At 33.3% G+C, this 23423-nt stretch overlaps 4 protein-coding genes and 1 long non-coding RNA gene across 6 annotated transcripts; 2 read left to right on the forward strand and 3 right to left on the reverse strand.

The window, feature by feature from the left end:
* Positions 1–362: 362 nt before the first annotated feature.
* LOC130704443 (ankyrin repeat domain-containing protein 13C-A-like) lies at positions 363–2677 on the reverse strand. The gene is made up of 9 exons (XM_059494766.1): positions 2543–2677; positions 2327–2368; positions 2156–2260; positions 1955–2086; positions 1679–1890; positions 1478–1609; positions 1101–1415; positions 786–1033; positions 363–724 (listed from the first exon to the last, which is right to left on the reverse strand). The coding sequence occupies exons 1-9, from the start codon at positions 2649–2651 to the stop codon at positions 709–711; spliced, it is 1311 nt and encodes a 436-aa protein (XP_059350749.1). The 5' UTR covers positions 2652–2677; the 3' UTR covers positions 363–708.
* Positions 2678–3098: 421 nt separating this feature from the next.
* On the forward strand, positions 3099–5023 carry LOC130704426 (E3 ubiquitin-protein ligase TRAIP-like). The gene is made up of 5 exons (XM_057525849.2): positions 3099–3165; positions 3407–3555; positions 3622–4107; positions 4169–4860; positions 4918–5023. The coding sequence occupies exons 2-5, from the start codon at positions 3446–3448 to the stop codon at positions 4959–4961; spliced, it is 1332 nt and encodes a 443-aa protein (XP_057381832.1). The 5' UTR covers positions 3099–3165; positions 3407–3445; the 3' UTR covers positions 4962–5023.
* Positions 5024–6052: 1029 nt separating this feature from the next.
* Positions 6053–7555, forward strand: LOC130704448 (uncharacterized). Its single transcript, XR_009004947.2, has 2 exons — positions 6053–6546; positions 6647–7555. It is a non-coding gene; the product is annotated as an uncharacterized LOC130704448 (long non-coding RNA).
* A 9113-nt stretch (positions 7556–16668) lies between these two features.
* Positions 16669–18325, reverse strand: LOC130704427 (uncharacterized). The gene is made up of 3 exons (XM_057525850.2): positions 18179–18325; positions 17373–18102; positions 16669–17303 (listed from the first exon to the last, which is right to left on the reverse strand). The coding sequence occupies exons 1-3, from the start codon at positions 18261–18263 to the stop codon at positions 16883–16885; spliced, it is 1236 nt and encodes a 411-aa protein (XP_057381833.1). The 5' UTR covers positions 18264–18325; the 3' UTR covers positions 16669–16882.
* An 883-nt stretch (positions 18326–19208) lies between these two features.
* On the reverse strand, positions 19209–22380 carry LOC130685592 (origin recognition complex subunit 1-like). 2 transcript variants are annotated; one of them, XM_057508910.2, is made up of 10 exons: positions 22195–22380; positions 22002–22129; positions 21053–21942; positions 20696–20927; positions 20297–20642; positions 20069–20242; positions 19870–20010; positions 19682–19802; positions 19497–19620; positions 19209–19433 (listed from the first exon to the last, which is right to left on the reverse strand). In XM_057508910.2, the coding sequence occupies exons 1-10, from the start codon at positions 22275–22277 to the stop codon at positions 19276–19278; spliced, it is 2397 nt and encodes a 798-aa protein (XP_057364893.1). In that variant the 5' UTR covers positions 22278–22380; the 3' UTR covers positions 19209–19275. The 2 variants fall into 2 exon arrangements, with proteins under 2 accessions (XP_057364893.1, XP_057364892.1); XM_057508909.2 differs by having other exon boundaries at positions 19682–19805.
* Between the last annotated feature and the right edge of the window lie 1043 nt (positions 22381–23423).

Here is a 23423-nt window from a genome sequence, read left to right on the forward strand (position 1 = left end):
TTAAAAGCCTAACAGACATAGGATTCTACATCTTTACGTGTGTCACCAGACATCCATATACTACTCCGGGATACGCATATTCTTTGGCTGCTAGCCAACAAAAAAGACATTGTACTGACACACGGGATACTGTATTTTCTTTTGTTCTCACTACATGTGACATCTGAAATGCAGATCACATTTTCTTTGTTACAGCAACAAAATCAATGGGTAAAAATAAAACTTGATTTTTTAATATCTGAAAGTTTGAAGTGTGTGAACAGTCGGAATACTTGGGCAGTGCAACAGTTACAGAACTTGACAAGATTTTCGGAGCAGCCCTTAGGAATCAAAAACCCAACCGTTGAAACAAAACACATCCATAAAGTTTTGCTTATGTATAATATGTGTTACAATATATATTTATGGCTCTGATAATTCTGTATTTGGACTTGGCTGGGTGGAATTGACGTGGATAGGGAAATGAATGGTACACTGGGAGGCGTAGGGACTGGTGAGCAGTTGTTGCCACGGCATTTCCAACTGGTAGCATCCATCAATCCTATTAGCTTGATGATTTAGTTTATCAACACTTACATGATTTGGTGGAACGCGTACATCGCGCCGTGAATACTGGCTATGACTAGAGGATGAAATAGTGTTAAGATTGGAGCAGCAGGGCTCAACTTCCTTCAGCTCAGAATTGAGCAGCAGGCTCCATTCCATTGGTCACAAATCAGGAAATCTATCATTTTGGAGCATCGCATGACATTTTGCGTAACACATTTGATCGTCTTATTTTATACCTGCCGGGGTTTTCAGTGTAATCTTTCGGTATCTGGAACAATGTATCCGGCATGTTGTTGCGAAATTCAAAATCTTGGAAATTAACTCGGGTTGTAATGGTCGGTAAAATTGGAATGTCCACTTTCACTGGAAAACCTGGGGGTAACTTCATTTCGACAAACTCACGAAGTTTACTAAAATGCTTGACAGGGGCAACAACTTCCAACACATCTAGTAGCATCGCTTTAGACAAAGGAAAATCCTGGCACTTGAAAAAAATGATATAATGACATTTTAAATGATTGACTAAAATGTAGATTGAAATAAGACGATACCATGGCAACGGTAGCTCGGAACGTTTTAGACACATCCTTGCACGCAAGTAGTCTCCCTAAGTGTGGTTGATGACTGCTGTTAATGTAATCATTCCAACTAAGGTTGTTTTTAACCGGTGGCGGTAAAGAACCTCTTCGTATAGGCTCACTGTTGCTAGTGTCAGTCAGACTCGAACTAGAGCCTTTGGTAAGTGTTTCCATTAAGGCCTTATTCTTTTTTAGGTCTTCTTGAGTCAAGTGTTCCCTTCTTTTGCGTGACTCGAACACCAAGCCACCGATAGAAAAAAAATCTGCATGATAGGGGCCCACCATTTCCTACGTAGAAATGATCCATAAGCAGACGAAGTTGTCGAATAATGAAAAACATTTATGATTACTGTTTTATCGGCACGAAAAAAGAAACCAGTTTGAGCTCGGTTAAACGTAATGAAACGTGTTGACATCTGGACCGCTACTATGTCGTTGCTCATAAGTATATCAACTTCATCTTCTATCTCACTTTCTGATTCCTGCTTCCACAGCAAATCAAAACAATTAACTGAACGCTTTTGATAAGGTTAATTGAAAAACAGTTTTACCTGATATCGAATTTGTTGATAGACTTTTTGTTTGTTATCTAATATAAAAAGCGATTGTTGCCTTTCGGCTTCCCCATTGAAAACAATACTAATGTCACCCCGTTCCCAATGCATATCAGTAAAATCGACTAGCGTAGTATCAACTCGAATTTTTGAGCCTTTTTTATGGATACGACAAATATCAGAGGGAAGTATACGTGATACCAATGGAACTATATTTAAATGAAAAGATTATTTTTTCTTGTGTTAAGTTATGATAAAAATATAAAATTATACCCCAGCTTTGGAAATCCCATTTCAGTTGCAAATAAAAATCTCCCATTTGCTTCAGTGCCTGTATCAGTTTTGGTCTCCTTTCTTCCAGCTGTTCTTTACTCTGTTGTTTTAATTTCCTCAATAACAGCAAAACTAGAGTAATAAGTGCATTTGTATTATTCAATTAGGACAAGTAGTATTAAAAGAGGTAGTTAAACTAACTTGTTTGACGATCACCAAAGCTGATTGCCTCAGCAAGTGGATTCCAACCAAGTCCATTTTTTATTTTAACCTGTGCATTGTGTGCTAATAATAAATGTATACATTCTAGGAGAAGTTTCGGATTAGATTAGCTTTTTTTTTTGTAAATCCTGCTTCTTTGTTAAAAATTACCTTTGTGGCCCAGCATAACAGCCAAATGAAGAGCTGTATTACCTATAGTAACAAAAAAATATTTAGTTCACATAATCGCCTTCCTTATTGCAATTATATGATAATCGACCATCGCTGGTACAGAGGGGAGCTTCGTGATTCTCATTACGAATGTATGAAATTATATATTTTTTTTTAATACCGAAAAACCGTATTATAAAAAATCCAGAAAATTACCATGTTTATCTTTTTGGTTTATATCCGTGGTCCGCAACAATGAAGAAAGCTGGCGTATGTCATTACGATAAACACACTCGTGTAAAGGGAATGAACTCAAATCGGCCATTTTTCATGTTTACTTTTTGCTCCGCTTATAAAAAAACAGACAATAGTGGTTAGCAAGATAAACATGACCACTGAAATCTTCTGTGTCACTAGCGCTTTGGTAGCGGGATTCCTAACTATACCAAACTAGCCGGTAAAAAACACGAAGCCCAAAGATGTTCCATCCCCAGCCGCAAGGTTGTACCATGAAAACATCAAGTACTACATGGGTCTTTCTAGCTTTATCTCTGTTCTCTGTTATCTGTTGTTTTACAACGTTAAAAAAGAATTAAGAAATTTATTTATAAAACCAAATTTGATCGAGAAATAAAAGTATATTTGACCACGATACATGAACAATGTTATAGTTTATTTAAATTTTTTTTTTAATTTTATAATCCAAATAACTTCACATTTTTTCCAGTCTGACATCCTTCCCACCATTGGCGCGACAATGGAGGCGCTGGTTGCCTGTATCTGAAAATTTGTGTTATATGTTGGTCGATCTTAACTGATTACGAGACATGATTAATTAGGTGAGTATAACTCATGGGAGAATTTCTAAAAATGTTTTTGCTAATTTTTACCTTCTTTTCTATATATATCGTTATTGTTCATGTACATTGTTCTTCAAGAATTAAAATTGTTTATAAAGCTGAGATGTTTATTCCCACTGTCCTGACCCAGCAAATTATTTACTTTATTATTATGCCTACCTACCAAAAATTGATTATCATGTTCTTTAAATTATAATTACATTATGATTGATTATTATAGGTATATTCACCCTGCACTGCTAGTTTACAATATCATACAATGCGTGCCCAGTGCTCTGTCTGCCAGGAGCTCTTTGGTGACTCTGATGTTGTGATGGCTCCACAGTGTGGTCACACATTCCATAGCACCTGCATCACACAATGGCTTGGGTAATATCACCAGCAAAAATATTTTAGCCAGCTGATTTCTTTTCATGTACTATTCATTAATCATAGAACTAAAAAATCTTGCCCTACGTGTCGTCAAACAACATCTGTTGACAAGCTTGTGCGGATCTTCTTTGACATTGCTTTCACTGCTGATGTTGATTCAGCAGACCTGCAGCAGAAGATGGATGAAATGTCTTTAGAGTTTCAAGTTGTTCAGCGTGAATTACGAGAAGTCAGACAAGAGAACGTAACTTTAAAGAAAAAGTCCAATAAGTATTGTAAAGAAAAAAAAGAAGCTCTAGAAAAAGTTCGCGACTCGGAAATCGCCATCAACAATCTACAACAAAGGGTCGAATTTCTAAATAAGCAAGTAAAGAATTTTGGCATCGTGGAAGATGAGCTGAGAACATGCAAAGAAAAGCTTAAGCTGATGGAGAACGTCCAGCAGATTGTTAACTCTACTCATGAAGAAGTTCAAGAAATGCTAGAGCAGTATGGTGATCATTCGGAAACGGCGAGGTCATTAAGTACTCAATGCGTAATCCTAAGCAGGTAGCAAGAAACATGACTGACTTTTTACAATATTTGCCTACATAAAGTTCATATTTGAAAGGGAGCTAAATGCTAAAGTACTACTAAAACAGAAAGCCGAGGAAGATCTAAGGAAATGCCGGCGACTGCTAAGCACTTTCCGCGTTGAATTGCAACAAACCAAAAAGGAGTTGAAAGAAAAAGAAGAGCAGTCTTGCTTGGCAGAAGAAGATATAAAGAGATATACTACAGAAAATTCAAAGTTGCAAGAAAAGCTCAAGGCTCTCACAGAATCAATTTCTTCACCCAGTGGTGATCCTCGCAATTCGGCCTTGTCGCGTTTACTCAATGAAAGCCCGGCCCCTGTTAATCTTCGCATGTCAAACCTTCTTGCTGCAACACCAGCGACGCCGTCGACGCCTCTAGTGCCACTCAGAGTGAAAGGTGCAAACGTTCCCTCGTCCAGACTCATCTTATCATCCCAAAATATGTCGAATATGCAGCCGAAACTTAGCAATCCTGAACAAGAACAGGCAACCGGTAGTAATGAGCGAAAGGAAGGTCGCAAAGCAGATAGTTTATCCGCACCCATTGATCCTGAATCTCTGAAATTTAAGCGAATGAAAGTCGATCCAGTTCCGTCAACAAGTGGATATTTCTATGATGGCTTTGGAGGTCACTCTAAACCAGATATTTATCCAAGAGGTGCATCTAGTTCGTCGTTTTCGGCTACCGCCAAGAAGAAGAGAGGACCAGTAACCATGAAAATCAAAGGTACAACATGTCGCTATAACCTAAACAAAGTAATCTTTGCTATGGTTTTCTGTCTAGGTAAAACTCAAACCACAACATTAGACTACTTTTATTCTCAATAATGTGCCGTATTTGTTTTTGTCAAAGATATATTGTACCAAAATACAAATTATATTTTGTACCATTTTCTGTAGCACTTCAAATGCCATGCAACTTTTGATGAATCAAGAAATGAAGTAATTTAGTATATAGTTGAACCATGAACTATCTGCAAATAAAACCACTAACAATCAGGTAATTAGCAGCAATGAATGAACAAGTAAATTGAATCAAGAATTTGTATTCAAGTACATTATTTCCGTACACAAACAAAAACTCAATCCACAAGAATTTGAGAAACTATTTTGCGGCTTGCTCCTTGCGATACTTGGCGACAATCAACTGCTTGGCAGTACTCAAGTTGCGCGCGCGGGATTTTTTCATGTTTCTCAAGAATTTACGATCAACCTGAAAGATAAAAATTTGTAAGGTACACTGCTTTGTCAGCCGTAACACAAAAAGATGAAAAGGAATTTGAAACCAATTGGAAATATCAACTGTCAAAGGCAGCCACATCTATAAGACAGTCACCTTCTTGACCTTTAAAGGAATGCATATAACAAAACTATCGAAGCTGTAGATTTTCCTTTTTCAGCTTTTAATTAACTAACAATCACCCATACAGCACCCCCACAAAAATGGAAAACACTTTACCCCTTTATTGGATGGACACTTGTGGGCCTGAGGTTTCTTGATGCCATTGCGATGATGTTTTCGGTCTTAAAAAAAAAAGTAACGTTAAATATTTCTTTCTTAAATCGCTTGACAAGCAATCTTACTTTGGTTGTGATTTGTGTGATTCTTGGACTTAGCCATTTTATTTAGTTGGTGTGGCTAGATAGTCCTGGGCAAAAACAAAAATTTATTAGTTATTAAAGGCCACAAAATCTTGGAAATTTTAACTGGATAATACGAGAATAAAATATTTCATTGTGTTTGCACATTTATAGTAAAAAAATATTCAGATGAAAGAGGATAAAAACTCACTAGGCAATTGACCGTCAGAAACGAAATGAACGAATACAGCAGCTACTGCTGCCAGGAGAAAGCTCCTACGATCACTGCCACCTTTTGGCACTTTTGCACACTAAAACCGGGTCCAACAGTGGGTGAGACAGGGGTTTACTTTCTTAATGACAAAGACAATGATGAACGTGGGAGGCTGAGACTGAGAGCGTGCCAGACTGTTAGCTATGGCTAGCTGAGGGAAATGGCTTGTGTAGTACTGAGAATTATGAGGAGCAAAGCAATACTTGATTTTTCTTAGGGAATGTAAATATGTTAAGTTGCTGGAATTGTACCTGGGTGAAATTTTGATCAAGAGCGAATGTGATAAATCATTTATAAAGTTTTTAGAGTATCACACATTGGAACAGATTTGGTTTCACGTGAAAATGGAATGGTTTACATTTAGTTCTTAGAAATTTATTGTATGTTAATTAATTTCAATGTTAGAATGAATGTTGAAAGCCATATGATAGACAAGTAGGATTCAAAAGGATGTGCTGTTAAAAACTGCCTGATAACCAATTGAGGTACGAAAGGAATTGTTTCTCATCAAATTACTAGTCGAATGCTGTACACATCATCAATCCTTCTGGAGAAGAGGTAAATATAGATCATGGTATATAACTAGTGTGATTACATAAGTTTTTTCCAAGCTGCTTCAAATGACCTTTTTTTATGTGTTTTGATCTGTCTTTTAAAGAATGACCTTTGTTAGGGATGTGGGTTGGTAAATTGTCCCACATTGATGACACATCACCACAAAACCAAGAAAAAAATTGTATCAGGAAACGATCATTCTGGAGTCTTCTCGTCGGGAAATCAAACCATTAACCCTGCTTGACAGGTTTCCACGATTGATTCCTCATCATAACGACAGTCAACAAAATTTTATGAAAAACTCCAATTGCCAAAAGGTTTTTCGTCCAACGAGATCGAATTGAAACACCTCGCTGAAATCTGGTTTACTTTTATAACCGATTGCTAAGACAGATCGTTGATTTCGGAAATATTAGTGCCAGTAAAATTTTCTTCGCTTCTACCTTTTATTTGCAAGGGAAATGCTACGTTTTTTTTATATAATTTTTTATTTAACCCAAAGCCTCGCTGGATCAAAACATGTGGCATGATAGCAGCCTCCTGCTGTTATATTCTTATTTTTGTCTCGTTATCGGGGGTGTCTGTTTTACAAGATCAGTGTGTTGTAAAGCGATATTGGGGCTTCAACCGTGTTGAATTGTTCATTCCTCAACGAAGTAAAAAAAAATAACAATGAAATTATTATTGATATGGATGGCTTTACGTGTCCCGGTCAACGTAGTCAACCTACACAGGTGATTAGATTCGTGATCGGCTCACGGTTTTTTCCGTTTCTTAGGTGTAATAGGTAATAGTTATTGATAACCGAAAAAATTACAAACTGTTTCTGTAGTTACTGATATGCTGTGATTATCACCTGTCACCCCCTTTTAAAGCAAATTGTGCAGTACCAATTCTGTGAGGTACACACAGTTTTACGATCAAAGCCTTTGTGATGTTATAATTTTTTTTATTTATTTAAATTTTGTTACTAGTTTCCATAATCAATTTACAAATAAAGGCGATTTTGTCATATTGTGTAACGTCAGCGTTAGCTGTCCGTTCTCCACTAATCGTAGGAATCGAACCCGGGTCTTCCGATTACAAGGGAGTGGCGATAACCACTGTGCCAGGACCGCACATCCAAATCAAAACAATATTTGCTGGTCACCTGTTCAAGTACGTATAGCTATAACAATGCATATTGGTTACTTAAGTATAGCGCTGTGGTATAGCTTGGAGCTCACATTCGTATTACTCAGGTTCGATTCTATTGGATTTTATTTTTTTAACGTGGTAATTAATGTAAATAATGAACCCAGCTAATGTGATCTCGAATTATTGTTTTTTTGCCTTATTCCATCGATATTTGTTTATTTTTTAAATATGTTTTTTATATCACAATTTCGAGAGGTTGCCAATTTTCTAGATAACGAATACAACAGCGCATCCGAACCTGGGGGAAGGGACCGCCTTTTTTATCCCATTTACGCAGTTTAGTCCTCCACAACCCCATCCCACCAATTCACTGTAGCAGACGGCGGATTTGGCGCGAGCCGACAGAACAAATGCACAGCGTGACAGACTCCTCCTCCAATTTCCTTGTTTTTTTATAGAGTATAGATTTTCTTTAAAGAAAAGCGCGTTAGATTTCAATTAACTTCTTTAAATTAACTTAACTATCGCAAATTATGCATGAATTATGTTCGAAATTATTTGAGGATGAAGAAAATAACATTTATTTTAATCTAACTTACATAGTTTTTGAGTTATTCAAGTTAAAGTAGATTTTCTTTAAGGAAAAGGTTGTTTGATTTAAATTAACTTCTTTAAATTATCGTAATTATTACAAATTATACACGAAATATGTTTGAAATTAATTAAGAATGAAGAAAATAACATTGATTTTAATCTAAATTACATAGTTTTTGAGTTATTCAAGTTAAAGTAGATTTTCTTTAAAGAAAAGGTTGTTTGATTTCAATTAACTTCTTTAAATTAACGTAATTATTGCAAATTATACACGAAATATGTTCGATATTAATTAAGGATGAAGAAAATAACCTTGATTTTAATATAAATTACATAGTTTTTGAGTTATTCAAGTAAAAGTATATTTTCTTTAAAGAAAAGGTTGTTTGATTTCAATTAACTTCTTTAAATTAACTTAACTATCGCAAATTATGCATGAATTATGTTCGAAATCATTTAAGGATGAAGAAAATAACATTTATTTTAATCTAAATTTTATAGTTTTTAAGTTATTCAAATTAAAGTAAAATTTCTTTAAAGAAAAGGTTGTTTGATTTCAATTAACTTCTTTAAATTAACTTAAATATGGCAAATTATGCATGAAATATGTTCGCAATTAATTAAGGAGGAAGAAAATAACATTTATTTTAATCTAACTTACATAGTTTTTGAGTTATTCAAGTTAAAGTAGAATTTCTTTAAAGGAAAGCGCGTTTGATTTCAATTAACTTCTTTAAATAAACTTAAATATGGCAAATTATGCATGAAATATGTTCGCAATTAATTAAGGAGGAAGAAAATAACATTTATTTTAATGTAACTTACATAGTTTTTGAGTTATTCAAGTTAAAGTAGATTTTCTTTAAAGAAAAGGTTGTTTGATTTAAATTAACTTCTTTAAATTATCGTAATTATTACAAATTATACACGAAATGTGTTCGTTATTAATTAAGGATGAAGAAAATAACATTGAATTTAATATAGATTACATAGTTTTTGAGTTATTCAAGTTAAAGTAGAATTTCTTTAAAGGAAAGCGCGTTTGATTTCAATTAACTTCTTTAAATTAACTTAAATGTGGCAAATTATGCATGAAATATGTTCGAAATTATTTGAGGATGAAGAAAATAACATTGATTTTAATCTAAATTACATAGTTTTTGAGTTATTCAAGTTAAAGTAGATTTTCTTTAAAGAAAAGGTTGTTTGATTTCAATTAACTTCTTTAAATTAACTTAATTATGGCAAATTATGCATGAAATATATTCGAAATTAATTAAAGATGAAGAAAACAACATTTATTTTAATCTAACTTACATAGTTTTTGAGTTATTCAAGTTAAAGTAGATTTTCTTTAAGGAACAGACCGTTTGGTTTCAATTAACTTCTTTAAATTAACTTAACTATCGCCAATTATGCATGAATTATGTTCGAAATTAATTAAGAATGAAGAAAATATTATTTATTTTAATCTAAATTACATAGTTTTTGAGTTATTCAAGTTAAAGTAGATTTTCTTTAAAGAAAAGGTTGTTTGATTTCAATTAACTTCTTTAAATTAACGTAATTATTGCAAATTATACACGAAATATGTTTGAAATTAATTAAGAATGAAGAAAATAACATTGATTTTAATCTAAATTACATAGTTTTTGAGTTATTCAAGTTAAAGTAGATTTTCTTTAAAGAAAAGGTTGTTTGATTCCAATTTACTTCTTTAAATTAACTTAACTATCGCAAATTATGCATGGGATATGTTCAAAATTAATTAAGAATGAAGAAAATAACATTTATTTAATTCTAACTTACATAGTTTTTGAGTTATTCAAGTTAAAGTAGATTTTCTTTAAAGAAAAGATTGTTTGATTTCAATTAACTTCTTTAAATTAACTTAACTATCGCAAATTATGCATGAATTATGTTCGAAATTATTTGAGGATGAAGAATATAATATTTATTTTAATCTAAATTTCATGGTTATTAAGTTATTCAAATTAACGTAGAATTTCTTTAAAGAAAAGCGCGTTTGATTTCAATTAACTTCTTTAAATTAACTTAAATAAGGCAAATTATGCATGGGATATGTTCGAAATTAATTAAGAATGAAGAAAATAATATTCATTTTAATCAAAGTTACATAGTTTTTAAGTTATTCAAATTAAAGTAGAATTTCTTTAAAGAAAAGCGCGTTTGATTTCAATTAACTTCTTTAAATTAACTTAAATATGGCAAATTATGCATGAAATATGTTCGCAATTAATTAAGGAGGAAGAAAATAACATTTATTTTAATGTAACTTACATAGTTTTTGAGTTATTCAAGTTAAAGTAGATTTTCTTTAAAGAAAAGGTTGTTTGATTTCAATTAACTTCTTTAAATAAACTTAAATATGGCAAATTATGCATGAAATATGTTCGCAATTAATTAAGGAGGAAGAAAATAACATTTATTTTAATGTAACTTACATAGTTTTTGAGTTATTCAAGTTAAAGTAGATTTTCTTTAAAGAAAAGGTTGTTTGATTTAAATTAACTTCTTTAAATTATCGTAATTATTACAAATTATACACGAAATGTGTTCGTTATTAATTAAGGATGAAGAAAATAACATTGAATTTAATATAGATTACATAGTTTTTGAGTTATTCAAGTTAAAGTAGAATTTCTTTAAAGGAAAGCGCGTTTGATTTCAATTAACTTCTTTAAATTAACTTAAATGTGGCAAATTATGCATGAAATATGTTCGAAATTATTTGAGGATGAAGAAAATAACATTGATTTTAATCTAAATTACATAGTTTTTGAGTTATTCAAGTTAAAGTAGATTTTCTTTAAAGAAAAGGTTGTTTGATTTCAATTAACTTCTTTAAATTAACTTAATTATGGCAAATTATGCATGAAATATATTCGAAATTAATTAAAGATGAAGAAAACAACATTTATTTTAATCTAACTTACATAGTTTTTGAGTTATTCAAGTTAAAGTAGATTTTCTTTAAGGAACAGACCGTTTGGTTTCAATTAACTTCTTTAAATTAACTTAACTATCGCCAATTATGCATGAATTATGTTCGAAATTAATTAAGAATGAAGAAAATATTATTTATTTTAATCTAAATTACATAGTTTTTGAGTTATTCAAGTTAAATTAGATTTTCTTTAAAGAAAAGGTTGTTTGATTTCAATTAACTTCTTTAAATTAACGTAATTATTGCAAATTATACACGAAATATGTTTGAAATTAATTAAGAATGAAGAAAATAACATTGATTTTAATCTAAATTACATAGTTTTTGAGTTATTCAAGTTAAAGTAGATTTTCTTTAAAGAAAAGGTTGTTTGATTCCAATTTACTTCTTTAAATTAACTTAACTATCGCAAATTATGCATGGGATATGTTCAAAATTAATTAAGAATGAAGAAAATAACATTTATTTTAATCTAACTTACATAGTTTTTGAGTTATTCAAGTTAAAGTAGATTTTCTTTAAAGAAAAGATTGTTTGATTTCAATTAACTTCTTTAAATTAACTTAACTATCGCAAATTATGCATGAATTATGTTCGAAATTATTTGAGGATGAAGAATATAATATTTATTTTAATCTAAATTTCATGGTTATTAAGTTATTCAAAAATTAACGTAGAATTTCTTTAAAGAAAAGCGCGTTTGATTTCAATTAACTTCTTTAAATTAACTTAAATAAGGCAAATTATGCATGGGATATGTTCGAAATTAATTAAGAATGAAGAAAATAACATTCATTTTAATCAAAGTTACATAGTTTTTAAGTTATTCAAATTAAAGTAGAATTTCTTTAAAGAAAAGCGCGTTTGATTTCAATTAACTTCTTTAAATTAACTTAACTATCGCAAATTATGCATGAATTATGTTCGAAATAATTTAAGGATGAAGAAAATAACATTGATTTTAATCTAAATTTTATAATTTTTAAGTTATTCAAATTAAAGTAGAATTTCTTTAAAGAAAAGGTTGTTTGATTTCAATTAACTTCTTTAAATTAAGTTAACTATGGCAAAGTATGCAATGAAATATGTTCAAAATTATTGAAGGATGAAGAAAATAACATTTATTTTAATCTAACTTACATATTTTTTTAGTTATTCAAGTTAAAGTAGATTTTCTTTAAGGAAAAGCCCATTTGGTTTCCATTAACTTCTTTAAATTAACTTAACTATCGCAAATTATGCATGAAATATGTTCGAAATTAGTTAAGGATGAATAAAATAACATTTATTTTAATCTAACTTACATAGTTTTTAAGTTATTCAAGTTAAAGTAGATTTCCTTTAAAGGAAAGCGCGTTTGATTGCAATTAACTTCTTTAAATTAACTTAAATATGGCAAATTATGCATGAAATATATATGCAATTAATTAAGGAGGAAGAAAATAATATTTATTTTAATCTAACTTACATAGTTTTTGAGTTATTCAAGTTAAAGTAGATTTTCTTTAAAGAAAAGGTTGTTTGATTTCCATTAACTTCTTTAAATTAACTTAACTATCACAAATTATGCATGAATTATGTTCGAAATCATTTAAGGATGAAGAAAATAACATTTATTTTAACCTAAATTACATAGTTTTTGAGTTATTCAAGTTAAAGTAGAATTTCTTTTAAAAAACCGAGTTTGATTTCAATTAACTTCTTTAAATTAAGTTAACTATGGCAAATTATGCAATGAAATATGTTCAAAATTATTTAAGGATGAAGAAAATAACATTGATTTTAATCTAAATTATTTAGTTTTTGAGTTATTCAAGTTAAAGTAGATTTTTTTTAAAGAAAAGCGCGTTTGATTTCAATTATCTTATTTATATTGACTTAACTATGTCAAATTATGCATGAATTAGGTTTGGAATCAATCAAGGATGAGAAAACAGCCTTTTTTAAAATTTAGATTAGGCTACATAGTTTTCGAGTTATTCAAGTTAAAGTATATTGGCGTTAGAGAAAAGCGTTTTTGATTATAATTATCTTCTTTAAATTATTTTCACTATGGCAAATTATGCATGAATTAGGTTCGAAATTGATTAAGAATGAAGAAAATAATCTTTATTGTAATCTAAATTACATAGTTTTTTAGTTATTCAAATCAACGCACCATTCAACTGTTTTGGAGCGCTAGCGTGATGCAGCACAAATATTCGGTGTATTTTTTAAACGGTTCGTCTAATGGAAAAACCATTAGCTGAACTTAAATCAGCGTTCAATTTTCATTATACTGTGTGAGTTTCATTTAATTCCAAGAAATGTCGTTTTTGGCCGATTTTGGCAAAAGTGGTAAGGCTATAGCCTTCCCACTTTTTCATTTTTGGTCAAATTTTAAATTTTTCTTAAAATACATGTTTTCGATTCAGAAATGAATGACAATCATTGAAATCAGATTTATTTTTCAATTGGCCTCATGGTTTTTTAATAAAACGTAAAAAACACGAAAAAAATAAGAAATGTCGGGCTAAATAAGCCTGAGTCGGGCTTATTTAGTCGGGCTTAAAAAATTTTCTGCAAAACCTGGTACTCATCGGAATTGGTTGAATATCACAGCGTATACTCAAACATAAATGCTGATTCCGCGAGAATTGCTATTTGTTTCATTAAGTTAATCGTTTTCGAAATACATCAAATATTTAACACGATGTTAGCGCGCCAGTACGCTACAACGCTGGCGCGATGTAGCACAACTTTCCGGTTGAAAGCGCGTTTGCTTTCAATTATTTTCTTTAAATTAACTTAACTATCGCAAATTATGCATGAATTACGTTCGAAATTATTTGAGGATGAAGAAAATAACATTGATTTTAATCTAAATTACATAGTTTTTGAGTTATTCAAGTTAAAGTAGATTTTCTTTAAAGAAAAGATTGTTTGATTTCAATTAACTTCTTTAAATTAAGTTAACTATGGCAAATTATGCAATGAAATATGTTCAAAATTATTTAAGGATGAAGAAAATAACATTTTAAAAAATCTAACTTACATAGTTTTTGAGTTATTCAAGTTAAAGTAGATTTTCTTTAAGGAAAAGCCCATTTGGTTTCAATTAACTTCTTTAAATTAACTTAACTATCGCAAATTATGCATGAATTATGTTCGAAATCATTTAAGGATGAAGAAAATAACATTTATTTTAATCTAAATTTTATAGTTTTTAAGTTATTCAAATTAAAGTAAAATTTCTTTAAAGAAAAGGTTGTTTGATTTCAATTAACTTCTTTAAATTAACTTAAATATGGCAAATTATGCATGAAATATGTTCGCAATTAATTAAGGAGGAAGAAAATAACATTTATTTTAATCTAACTTACATAGTTTTTGAGTTATTCAAGTTAAAGTAGAATTTCTTTAAAGGAAAGCGCGTTTGATTTCAATTAACTTCTTTAAATTAACGTAATTATTACAAATTATACACGAAATATGTTCGTTATTAATTAAGGATGAAGAAAATAACATTGATTTTAATATAGATTACATAGTTTTTGAGTTATTCAAGTTAAAGAAGATTTTCTTTAAAGAAAAGGTTGTTTGATTTAAATTAACTTCTTTAAATTATCGTAATTATTACAAATTATACACGAAATGTGTTCGTTATTAATTAAGGATGAAGAAAATAACATTGATTTTAATCTAAATTACATAGTTTTTGAGTTATTCAAGTTAAAGTAGATTTTCTTTAAAGAAAAGGTTGTTTGATTTCAATTAACTTCTTTAAATTAACTTAATTATGGCAAATTATGCATGAAATATATTCGAAATTAATTAAGGATGAAGAAAACAACATTTATTTTAATCTAACTTACATAGTTTTTGAGTTATTCAAGTTAAAGTAGATTTTCTTTAAGGAAAAGACCGTTTGGTTTCAATTAACTTCTTTAAATTAACTTAACTATCGCAAATTGTGCATGAATTATGTTCGAAATTAATTAAGAATGAATAAATAACATTTATTTTAATCTAAATTACATAGTTTTTTAGTTATTCAAATCAACGCACCATTCAACTGTTTTGGAGCGCTAGCGTGATGCAGCACAAATATTCGGTGTATTTTTTAAACGGTTCGTCTAATGGAAAAACCATTAGCTGAATTTAAATCAGCGTTCAATTTTCATTATACTGTGTGAGTTTCATTTAATTCCAAGAAATGTCGTTTTTGGCCGATTTTGGCAAAAGTGGTAAGGCTATAGCCTTCCCACTTTTTCATTTTTGGTCAAATTTTAAATTTTGCTTAAAATACATGTTTTCGATTCAGAATTGAATGACAATCATTGAAATCAGATTTATTTTTCAATTGGACTCATGATTTTTTAATTAAACGTAAAAAACGAAAAAATAAGGAAAAAAAATAAGAAAAGTCGGGCTTATTTAGTCGGGCTTAAAATTTTTTCCTGACACTCATCGGAATAGGTTGAACATCATCCGATATATTCGAAATTGAATGCTGATACCGGAAAAATTGCAATTTTTCTCACGAAGTTAATCGTTTCTGAAATACACCAAATATTTGACGGAATGCTAGCGCGCCAATACGCTATAGCGCTAGCGCGATGCAGGAGAAATATTCGGTGTACTTCCAAAATGGCTGAGTTGAAGCAGATGTTTTTTAAGAGACGTTTTTTAGAATTTAGGTCTGTTGCATGATTGCGCTATACCGTACTGGCGAGCCAACGGCGTCTTCCCCTTTATTTCGGAAAGTCGGGCTTATTTTGTCAGGTTTATTTTCAAGCTCAGCAGTTTGACGAAAAAAGTATACGTACCACTATGAATTCTACAACACATTATACAGATTACTCACAATTTAACACTGGTTTTATTCCTTTATTCTCCTTATTCCTTTTCTCGTCAAAACAGCTATTTTTAAAACATATGAAACATATGTCTGTAGCACGATTGCGCTGTACCGTGCTGGTGCGCCAACATTTACTACCGTTTTCCCGTTGATTTCCAAAAGTCGGGCTTAATTTGTAGGGCTTATTTTCAAACCCAATAATTTGATGAAGACGGTATGCCACTTGAAATTCTATAAAAATTACAGGTTAGACTCAAAATTAAACAATAATTTTAGGAAAATCATTCGTTTTCTCTTCAAGCCAGCTGCTTTTCTAAATATAGTAAATTTCTCGGTAGGGCTTCTGTCTGGATGAGATGTTATGGTACATCATCGACCCGGTCTTTTACGATATTTCTCTCAATAGTCTTTTTTTTTGTTTCGGATTTTGACAAAAATTATGAACGGCGAGTCAAAAAATACTATTAGTGTTCTCGTCACACCAGCAGTTTGTGGAATAATTGGAACAACGTAGTGTTAGCGCGTAGCAAGCACACCGTTTCGAAAACGAAGATAAGACGACAAATGGAATGAAAAACGTCAGAAATCGAGCATGAACTAATTTGTCTAGGCACTTTAATTTTCAAAGCAAACCGAGACAATTGTAATGAAACCATCTGGACTTTCGGGTATTCAGAGACTAATTAAATGCAAACAACACAAAAAAGTATTTATAGGTATCAAACACCAAATCTAATATTTCCCCCGGCTACTAAGCTGATAGGTGTTTGTGTGTTTGCTCATTACCATAAATCTTGGGATTAAATAAAAAGAGGAACGTCCAAGTTGGGAGCAAAACTGACAGCCTTGTGAAGCTCAGCGGCCGTACAGCAGAATGTGTAACCTTTAGCAATATTTGTCAATCCGAAAATTGCGTCATTCACCCAAGGAATCTGTGCGCACACATCGGGACATATGATATCTTCTGGCATCACAGGGTCTAAATAAGGACTGTTAATTCCAATAACAGCAGTGGCAGTATTCGAAATGGGTTCATGGATTAATTTCCAGAAGTATTTTGGAGCTGGCAGTAAACCGTTGTTATTGGCATCGAATGCGAGGTAAATAGGTTGCTGAACACCGTTGATATCAGCCAGTGTCATGACAGAAAACGTTCCTGTGTAAATCGTCAAATCAAGTTGACGCGCAAGTGCTTCATTACGGACGCCAATCTCTAAATATCTGTTTTAAAACATTTTAAAAATAAATGTAGACACACGCAAAAGTGCAAAATGGATAAAGATAACATACTTCCAGTTTCCGTTGTTAAATGTTTGAAATTGCGGAGCCGTATTCATGAAATAGTAGCTTGCATCTTGACTAGCAGCATCAATAAAATCTCCATCCGGAGCCATGTGTCCGCGTGACAAGTAATATTCTGTGTTCGGCCTGATATATTGGGCAGCTAATTCTTGGGAACCAACAATCATGGCAATTGTTTTGGTTTGTTCTGCTTGAGTGTAAAGGGTGTTAACGCTTAGACCGGGGTAGTAAACGTCTTGGCTAAAGGATGGTCTATCGTTGCCCTTGTCGTCTGCGTTAGCTGAACGGCCGAAAACTGTGTCGATAGAGTAGTAATTCAAGGCCAATGCTTCGTCATGGCACATGTCAAAAAGTGGAATAAAATCAGCTCCAAATTGCCATCCGTTGCGGATAAACGTGCCCGGTCCGTTGGCGCACGTTCCCTGTTCTACCAGAATTTCTTTGTTTTGCTTAAGGCAGCCTAACTGGCCGTAAGAGAATTCGGTTCCATCTGACAGCTGCAAATTGGAACTGGCCATGCATGTGGCCGGATTGAGCTGCAAGCCAGTCGCAAGCAGTGAATTTCCAGTTCCTAGGCAGCTAACTGTAACTTGCTGGCCTTCGCTTAGGTTTATGATTCTGGCTGTGCCTTCTATGACTGGCAATACAATTTTCTTATTGCCATCAACCAGATGAGGAGGAAAAGTGGGTGAGCTGATGTCCAAGTTGAATGCACATCCTAACAAAATATTGATAGGAAACATTATTTGAATCAAAAAGACACATGGATTAAAACTATGTAATTTTTTACAAACCTGCTTTGTTGGCTCTCTGCAGGGAATAGCCGAAGCTCGCGTTGAGTTGCAAAGAAATTAGTAAAACCAATCCAAAGAGACGCATTTTCCAAGATTTTCTTCTCTCCAAGTACTTCTGATATTGCTTCTAACTTCATTATATAGTAAGCGTATATCCATTGAAAACGGAACTAAGTCCATCGTGCGATTTCATATCTTAGGTTGACAGTTTAATAACTTATACCTCTATCTCGCTGAAGCCATCGGGTCTACCGCCATGGTATCCATATTTGTTTTTACGTATCTCATGCTATGGTTTGGTCCGACTATTTACCAAACTGAAATTAATCTCGGCTGTGCTTTGACGCAGCGACACCAAAACGTCCGTTTGATGTGTCGGGGTGGAAATGCATAGAACGTCGTCGTCAGCAAGATTATCATTCAGGTGTTATCGCAGAAGTTGCACAAGCGTAAAACATAATCCTGGGCGAAGAAATTTATGAACCATGCATTGGACCTAAGACTCAATTACCTGCATTCGTAAGCCAATAGCAAACAAGAGATACAACATGCACGCATAGGTGTATACTACAACTCTGTTGTGGACAATTTTTGTCGTCAAATAAAAATTATAAATAAAACCAGAAGATTATGGTAGCTGGATTTCAATGCAAACGATTTGTTTGTCAGTGGTAGGTTGTTGGTTAACTAGATATGATTGAGTCAGATAGACAAAAATTTCTTAACAGTTTCAATCCAAACTTTGGAAGCAAGCGGGTGGCGATTATACAAGCGAAAATGCGTCAAGTAGATATGCTACCTACAAAACACCAATAAAAATCTTATCCGATATGAAGCCAAAAATGAACTTGTTTCGTATTTTTGACCCATTCATGAACGTGCAGGTAAGAAAATTCTTACCAACAGAGAGAACTAAATTTTATAATAAATCTAAAGGAAGGATCAGCTAATGACCGAATGCTCCTTAGGAAATGCTGCTTTATCTCTCTTCTTCTCTATCTTTCTGGAAACTTTCTAACTTTATCGATCTAAAATAATTTATTAAAAAACGCAAGCCGACGAAAAAAAATTGATAAATTAAAATGGCAAGGTTGGATTCAAAGACACTTCAGAGCATAGGTAACGTCGTCAATTCCGATATTCAGTCGTACCTTTTGGCGGATATCGTTCCGGCCATGCTCAGATAGTATTAATCGACTGCTACATAACGAAGCGCAGACTGACAGCAACTCTGACACATTTGGTCTTGACATTCCTTAACAATTTCGTAAAGTATGAGTCAACAAGTGACTAGTCTAACAGTAAAAAAAAGTGGTACCTTCTAAATCACACAGCGTATAATGCTGTCGAATTACTTGGTCGAAAACCGATTCCTCCACACCTGTCCGATTGAACTCTTGCACAAGGGCGTTGAGGAATAATTGCTCGTGCAAACTGCATGCCTAAACATGAATACGTGTTTGTATTATAACAAATGATTCCTAATGGTTCTATGATTCATACCTGAATGGCCAATAATTTCGGCGACGAAAACATTTCCTCAATTGCGGCTTGGACATGTTGCATCGTGACCGTTGATTTGCTGAAATGCGCCCCTCTCTTTGATGGTGATTTGGTTGGACTGCTACTGAATTGAATACAATTATTGTCAAAACATTTTTAACAAAATTGAAACGGAATGACAGCTATACATATTGTGGTTTCCCTTCTCAGCCAATTCTGCAGCTCTTCGAGAAATATCAAGCGCGCGTCGAGCATCCCCTGAAGCAGCAGACACCTTTCTAGCAATAAACTCTACTGCCTCTGGTTCAAAGGATACCACATTTTCCAGTCTAAACAGAAAATGGGGATGCAAAATATGTTTGACATACCCTGTATTTTTCCACATACCTTGACGAGATAATCGTTTGAAGCTGTTTCACTTTGTAAGGCTGAAACGTTAATCGAGTCAATCCCATTCGTGACGAGACTCTGTTCATCAACAATCTTTCCGGCAAATCCATCGTATTTGCGATAGCTAGCACGGTAAGCTGAGCTTTGGGTCGGTTAGGCCATTCAAAAATACTACGTGGTAACAAGTTAGGAAAAGTTCACCAACAAATGGTAGAAAAAACTTACTTGTATAGAACATCCTGCTGTCTAGTCCACAGCAGATCGAGCTCGTCAACAATCAGGACAGTTGGCCGATGACGTGGTCCGTTAGTCGAAAACTTAGCGTGGAGCAATTTTGCGGCTTTATCAGCCGTTACTTTACTCCCTGTTAGCTGGTTCCAAATCTGGACATAGATCTGTTGGGGTGCCGTCAATTTCATGCCGTTGACTTCAATAAGCTTGAAATCAGGAAGATCTCCTTCAGTTTGGCTCTCTTTTAACACCCGTATCACCTCATTGACGGTGGCTGTTTTTCCAGTACCTGGCACGCCACTGATGTACATACATCCGCCGATTCCATCAGCCAATTTTCCTAATTGGACAAGTTATTACAATATGGAATGCACAAAGCAATTATTAAAATACCTTCTACATAATTGTAGATGTGATCGAATTCGTCTTCTCGGCATGGTAAGGTCTGAGGCACAGCAGCAACATGAAGACGACGCCGAATTTCGCCAAGGGGCGAAGTAGGCTCGGTTACGTTACCGGAACGCGAAGAAATCGCAGGTGTTAACCTCAATCGCTTCTTCTGCGTTGAACAAGGCGTTGCTGATCCAGCCCTCTTTGGTTTTTTCGGAGTTTTCTCTTCTACTGCCTTCAAAAACAAGCCAGTCAATATAAACGTAACTCTTTAAAGCGTGTACAACACCACAAATTGAAGTATTGCAAATGCTGCCCAAATTATTTTTTACCGGGATAGTTAAACAGAAATATGCTTACCTTTGCCGGCGTCCCAGGTGTTTCTAAATCCAGTTTTTTCCTTGCTTTGACCTTGCTAGTTTGATCCTGCTCTTTAGCAGATATTTCTTTATTTGGAGTGACTTTGCACCTTTGAATCACAATGCAGAGCTCTTTAGTTTTGTTGCTGCTAATGCTAAATGTGGAATTTTTTAGTGGACTTGGGAGAGTTTCGTCTAGGCAACGGGGTTTAATCCGCTTGCTTGATCGAGGAGTATTAACAGGCCCAGTAGGTACATTAGATTCATTGTCTTCGTTATCCACTGACAATGACGGCTCTCTATTTCTCCTGCTTGATCGAGGCGTATTAATGGATGCCGAGGGAACGCAAGATTCATTTTTGTCATTATCCAATTGACGTGGAGCTTGTCTATTTCTTGTGCTTGATCGCGGGGTATTAAGCAGCTCTGGATATAAGCCAGAATAATTATTTTCGTTCTCTGACATCTTCCGACATCTTGTTGATACTCTTCGCGGCGTCATTGGCTCTTTATCACTTTGGTTGATTGCAGAAGACGAATCTACTAATGTCTTGGCAGTGATGTCTGCCACCTGTTTCGCTAAAGATTCTTTAACCGAAATAAGATCGCGCGAGTTCTTCGGACCAAGCGCAAAGCGACAGAAGAAGGTGCACAACTTTTTTTGTTTTCCAACACCTCTAGGAACTTCATTTTCTTCGCAGATCAAAACACTACATTTGTCAAAAATGGTTTCAATGCTGATATCCCCTTTGTATCGTTGCCCTTCATGAACTAACTCCCATGCATCATCAAGTGGTGGATGAACACTATCTTTTCTGAAGTTCTTTGAAAGCTGTTCTACTCTTGAATACCATTGAACTTGGGCTCTGAAAGGGTCTTTTTTGTTAGATTCTAGATAATGAAATACATTTAAAATGAAGCAATGACATAACTAAATTTAAAGGGCTTACTCATTTCATACATGTAGACTAGTGATGCCACATAGCAATAACAGAATGATTCTGGGTCGTCAGCCTCTGAATTTGCAATTAGAACATGGTCACCAATATTATATTCTGTTCCTAAATATTTGCATGTCCTATAATAATGTTGAGTTATTATTCAAAGGTTTCCAAGTAAAATTGTAATAAAAACGTTTTATACTTATAAAAAGTTTTTGGCTTAGGAGTTAATTGTCTGACGGCCTCATTGACGGAAATGGGATCGCCAATCCATTCAAAATCCATGAAGACTTTAATAATGACAGAATCTTGTTAAATTGATAAGATAAAATAGGGTAAAAACGATATTATGAATGATAAAAACTGGCTTTCGAACGATCTCTAAACTTCAGTTTGCTAAGTAAAAAGGCGGCAAATATCAGAGCAGACGATACAAACTATGCTTTGATTGGCTCTTTAAGTCACGTGACCAACCACTGCCCAACTTTTTACAGCTGGCCTAAGAAGAAAAAATTAAAAAAAATAGAAAATGTGTTTATTTTATTCTGTTCTGTTGTACGGTAAATCGAAAACTGAAATCAATTATTATCTTCTTTTTGTGCAAAGCCAAATAATTTTATTTTCAATGTATTAATAATATTTAATTTTAATTGCGATTTGCTTTTACAACACATAGATGGCGTTTCGGGCAATAGTTGGAAAATTGAACAGCTGCTTAAGTCGTTTTTTTGCCCTTTATTGTAGACAATTTACCAAGCGTTTAGGTGAGCAAACGGAAAGGGTTTGACGCAATGTAAGGATGTAAGAAGTTATTGACTGTATTCAAGAACTGAGGAAGTTACATTGTCCTATTGTTCACAGTAGGAAAGCGAAGAACGACGCAGGCCTTGACAAAGAATTCACGGCTGTCAGGTGTAATAGGTAAAGGCTACTAGCGCGATCGGCCTTGTATATAAATAAAAGAAGGTCATCGTTTCAACTGTGATGATTCTGACAACCTGTCCCCGTTTTACTGCCGATCTAATCCACCCTTTATATAATAGGCAAAACATACAAATATTGCCCAAGAAAAACGTATTTGATACAACAACTCAATGCACATCAGTGTGTATTCAGTTCATGAATTTTTGCCACGCAAGATTACCATAAGAGACGCCCACGCAAAAATCCCTATTTTTTTTTTGCTGTATACTTTATACTACATTTAGTTTACAGTGTTTGCCGACAACCGCTTCCCAATTTCTCCTTGCTTAAGACATGAAACGTGAAAGAGAAAGAATGATTCCAACAGGGAAAAAGATATTCGTAATTGTGCAGTGTAATCGATAAGACATTTTCTTGTTTTTCCTCATTTCATTTCTGTATTATATCTCTCGTCTTTACATTTCTGCATTAAACTCTATTTCCTCTTTCATTCCGAATGCGGTATGC

The sequence above is a fragment of the Daphnia carinata genome, chromosome 3 (assembly GCF_022539665.2).
Source record: "Daphnia carinata strain CSIRO-1 chromosome 3, CSIRO_AGI_Dcar_HiC_V3, whole genome shotgun sequence".
Classification (NCBI taxonomy): Eukaryota; Metazoa; Arthropoda; class Branchiopoda; order Diplostraca; family Daphniidae; genus Daphnia; species Daphnia carinata.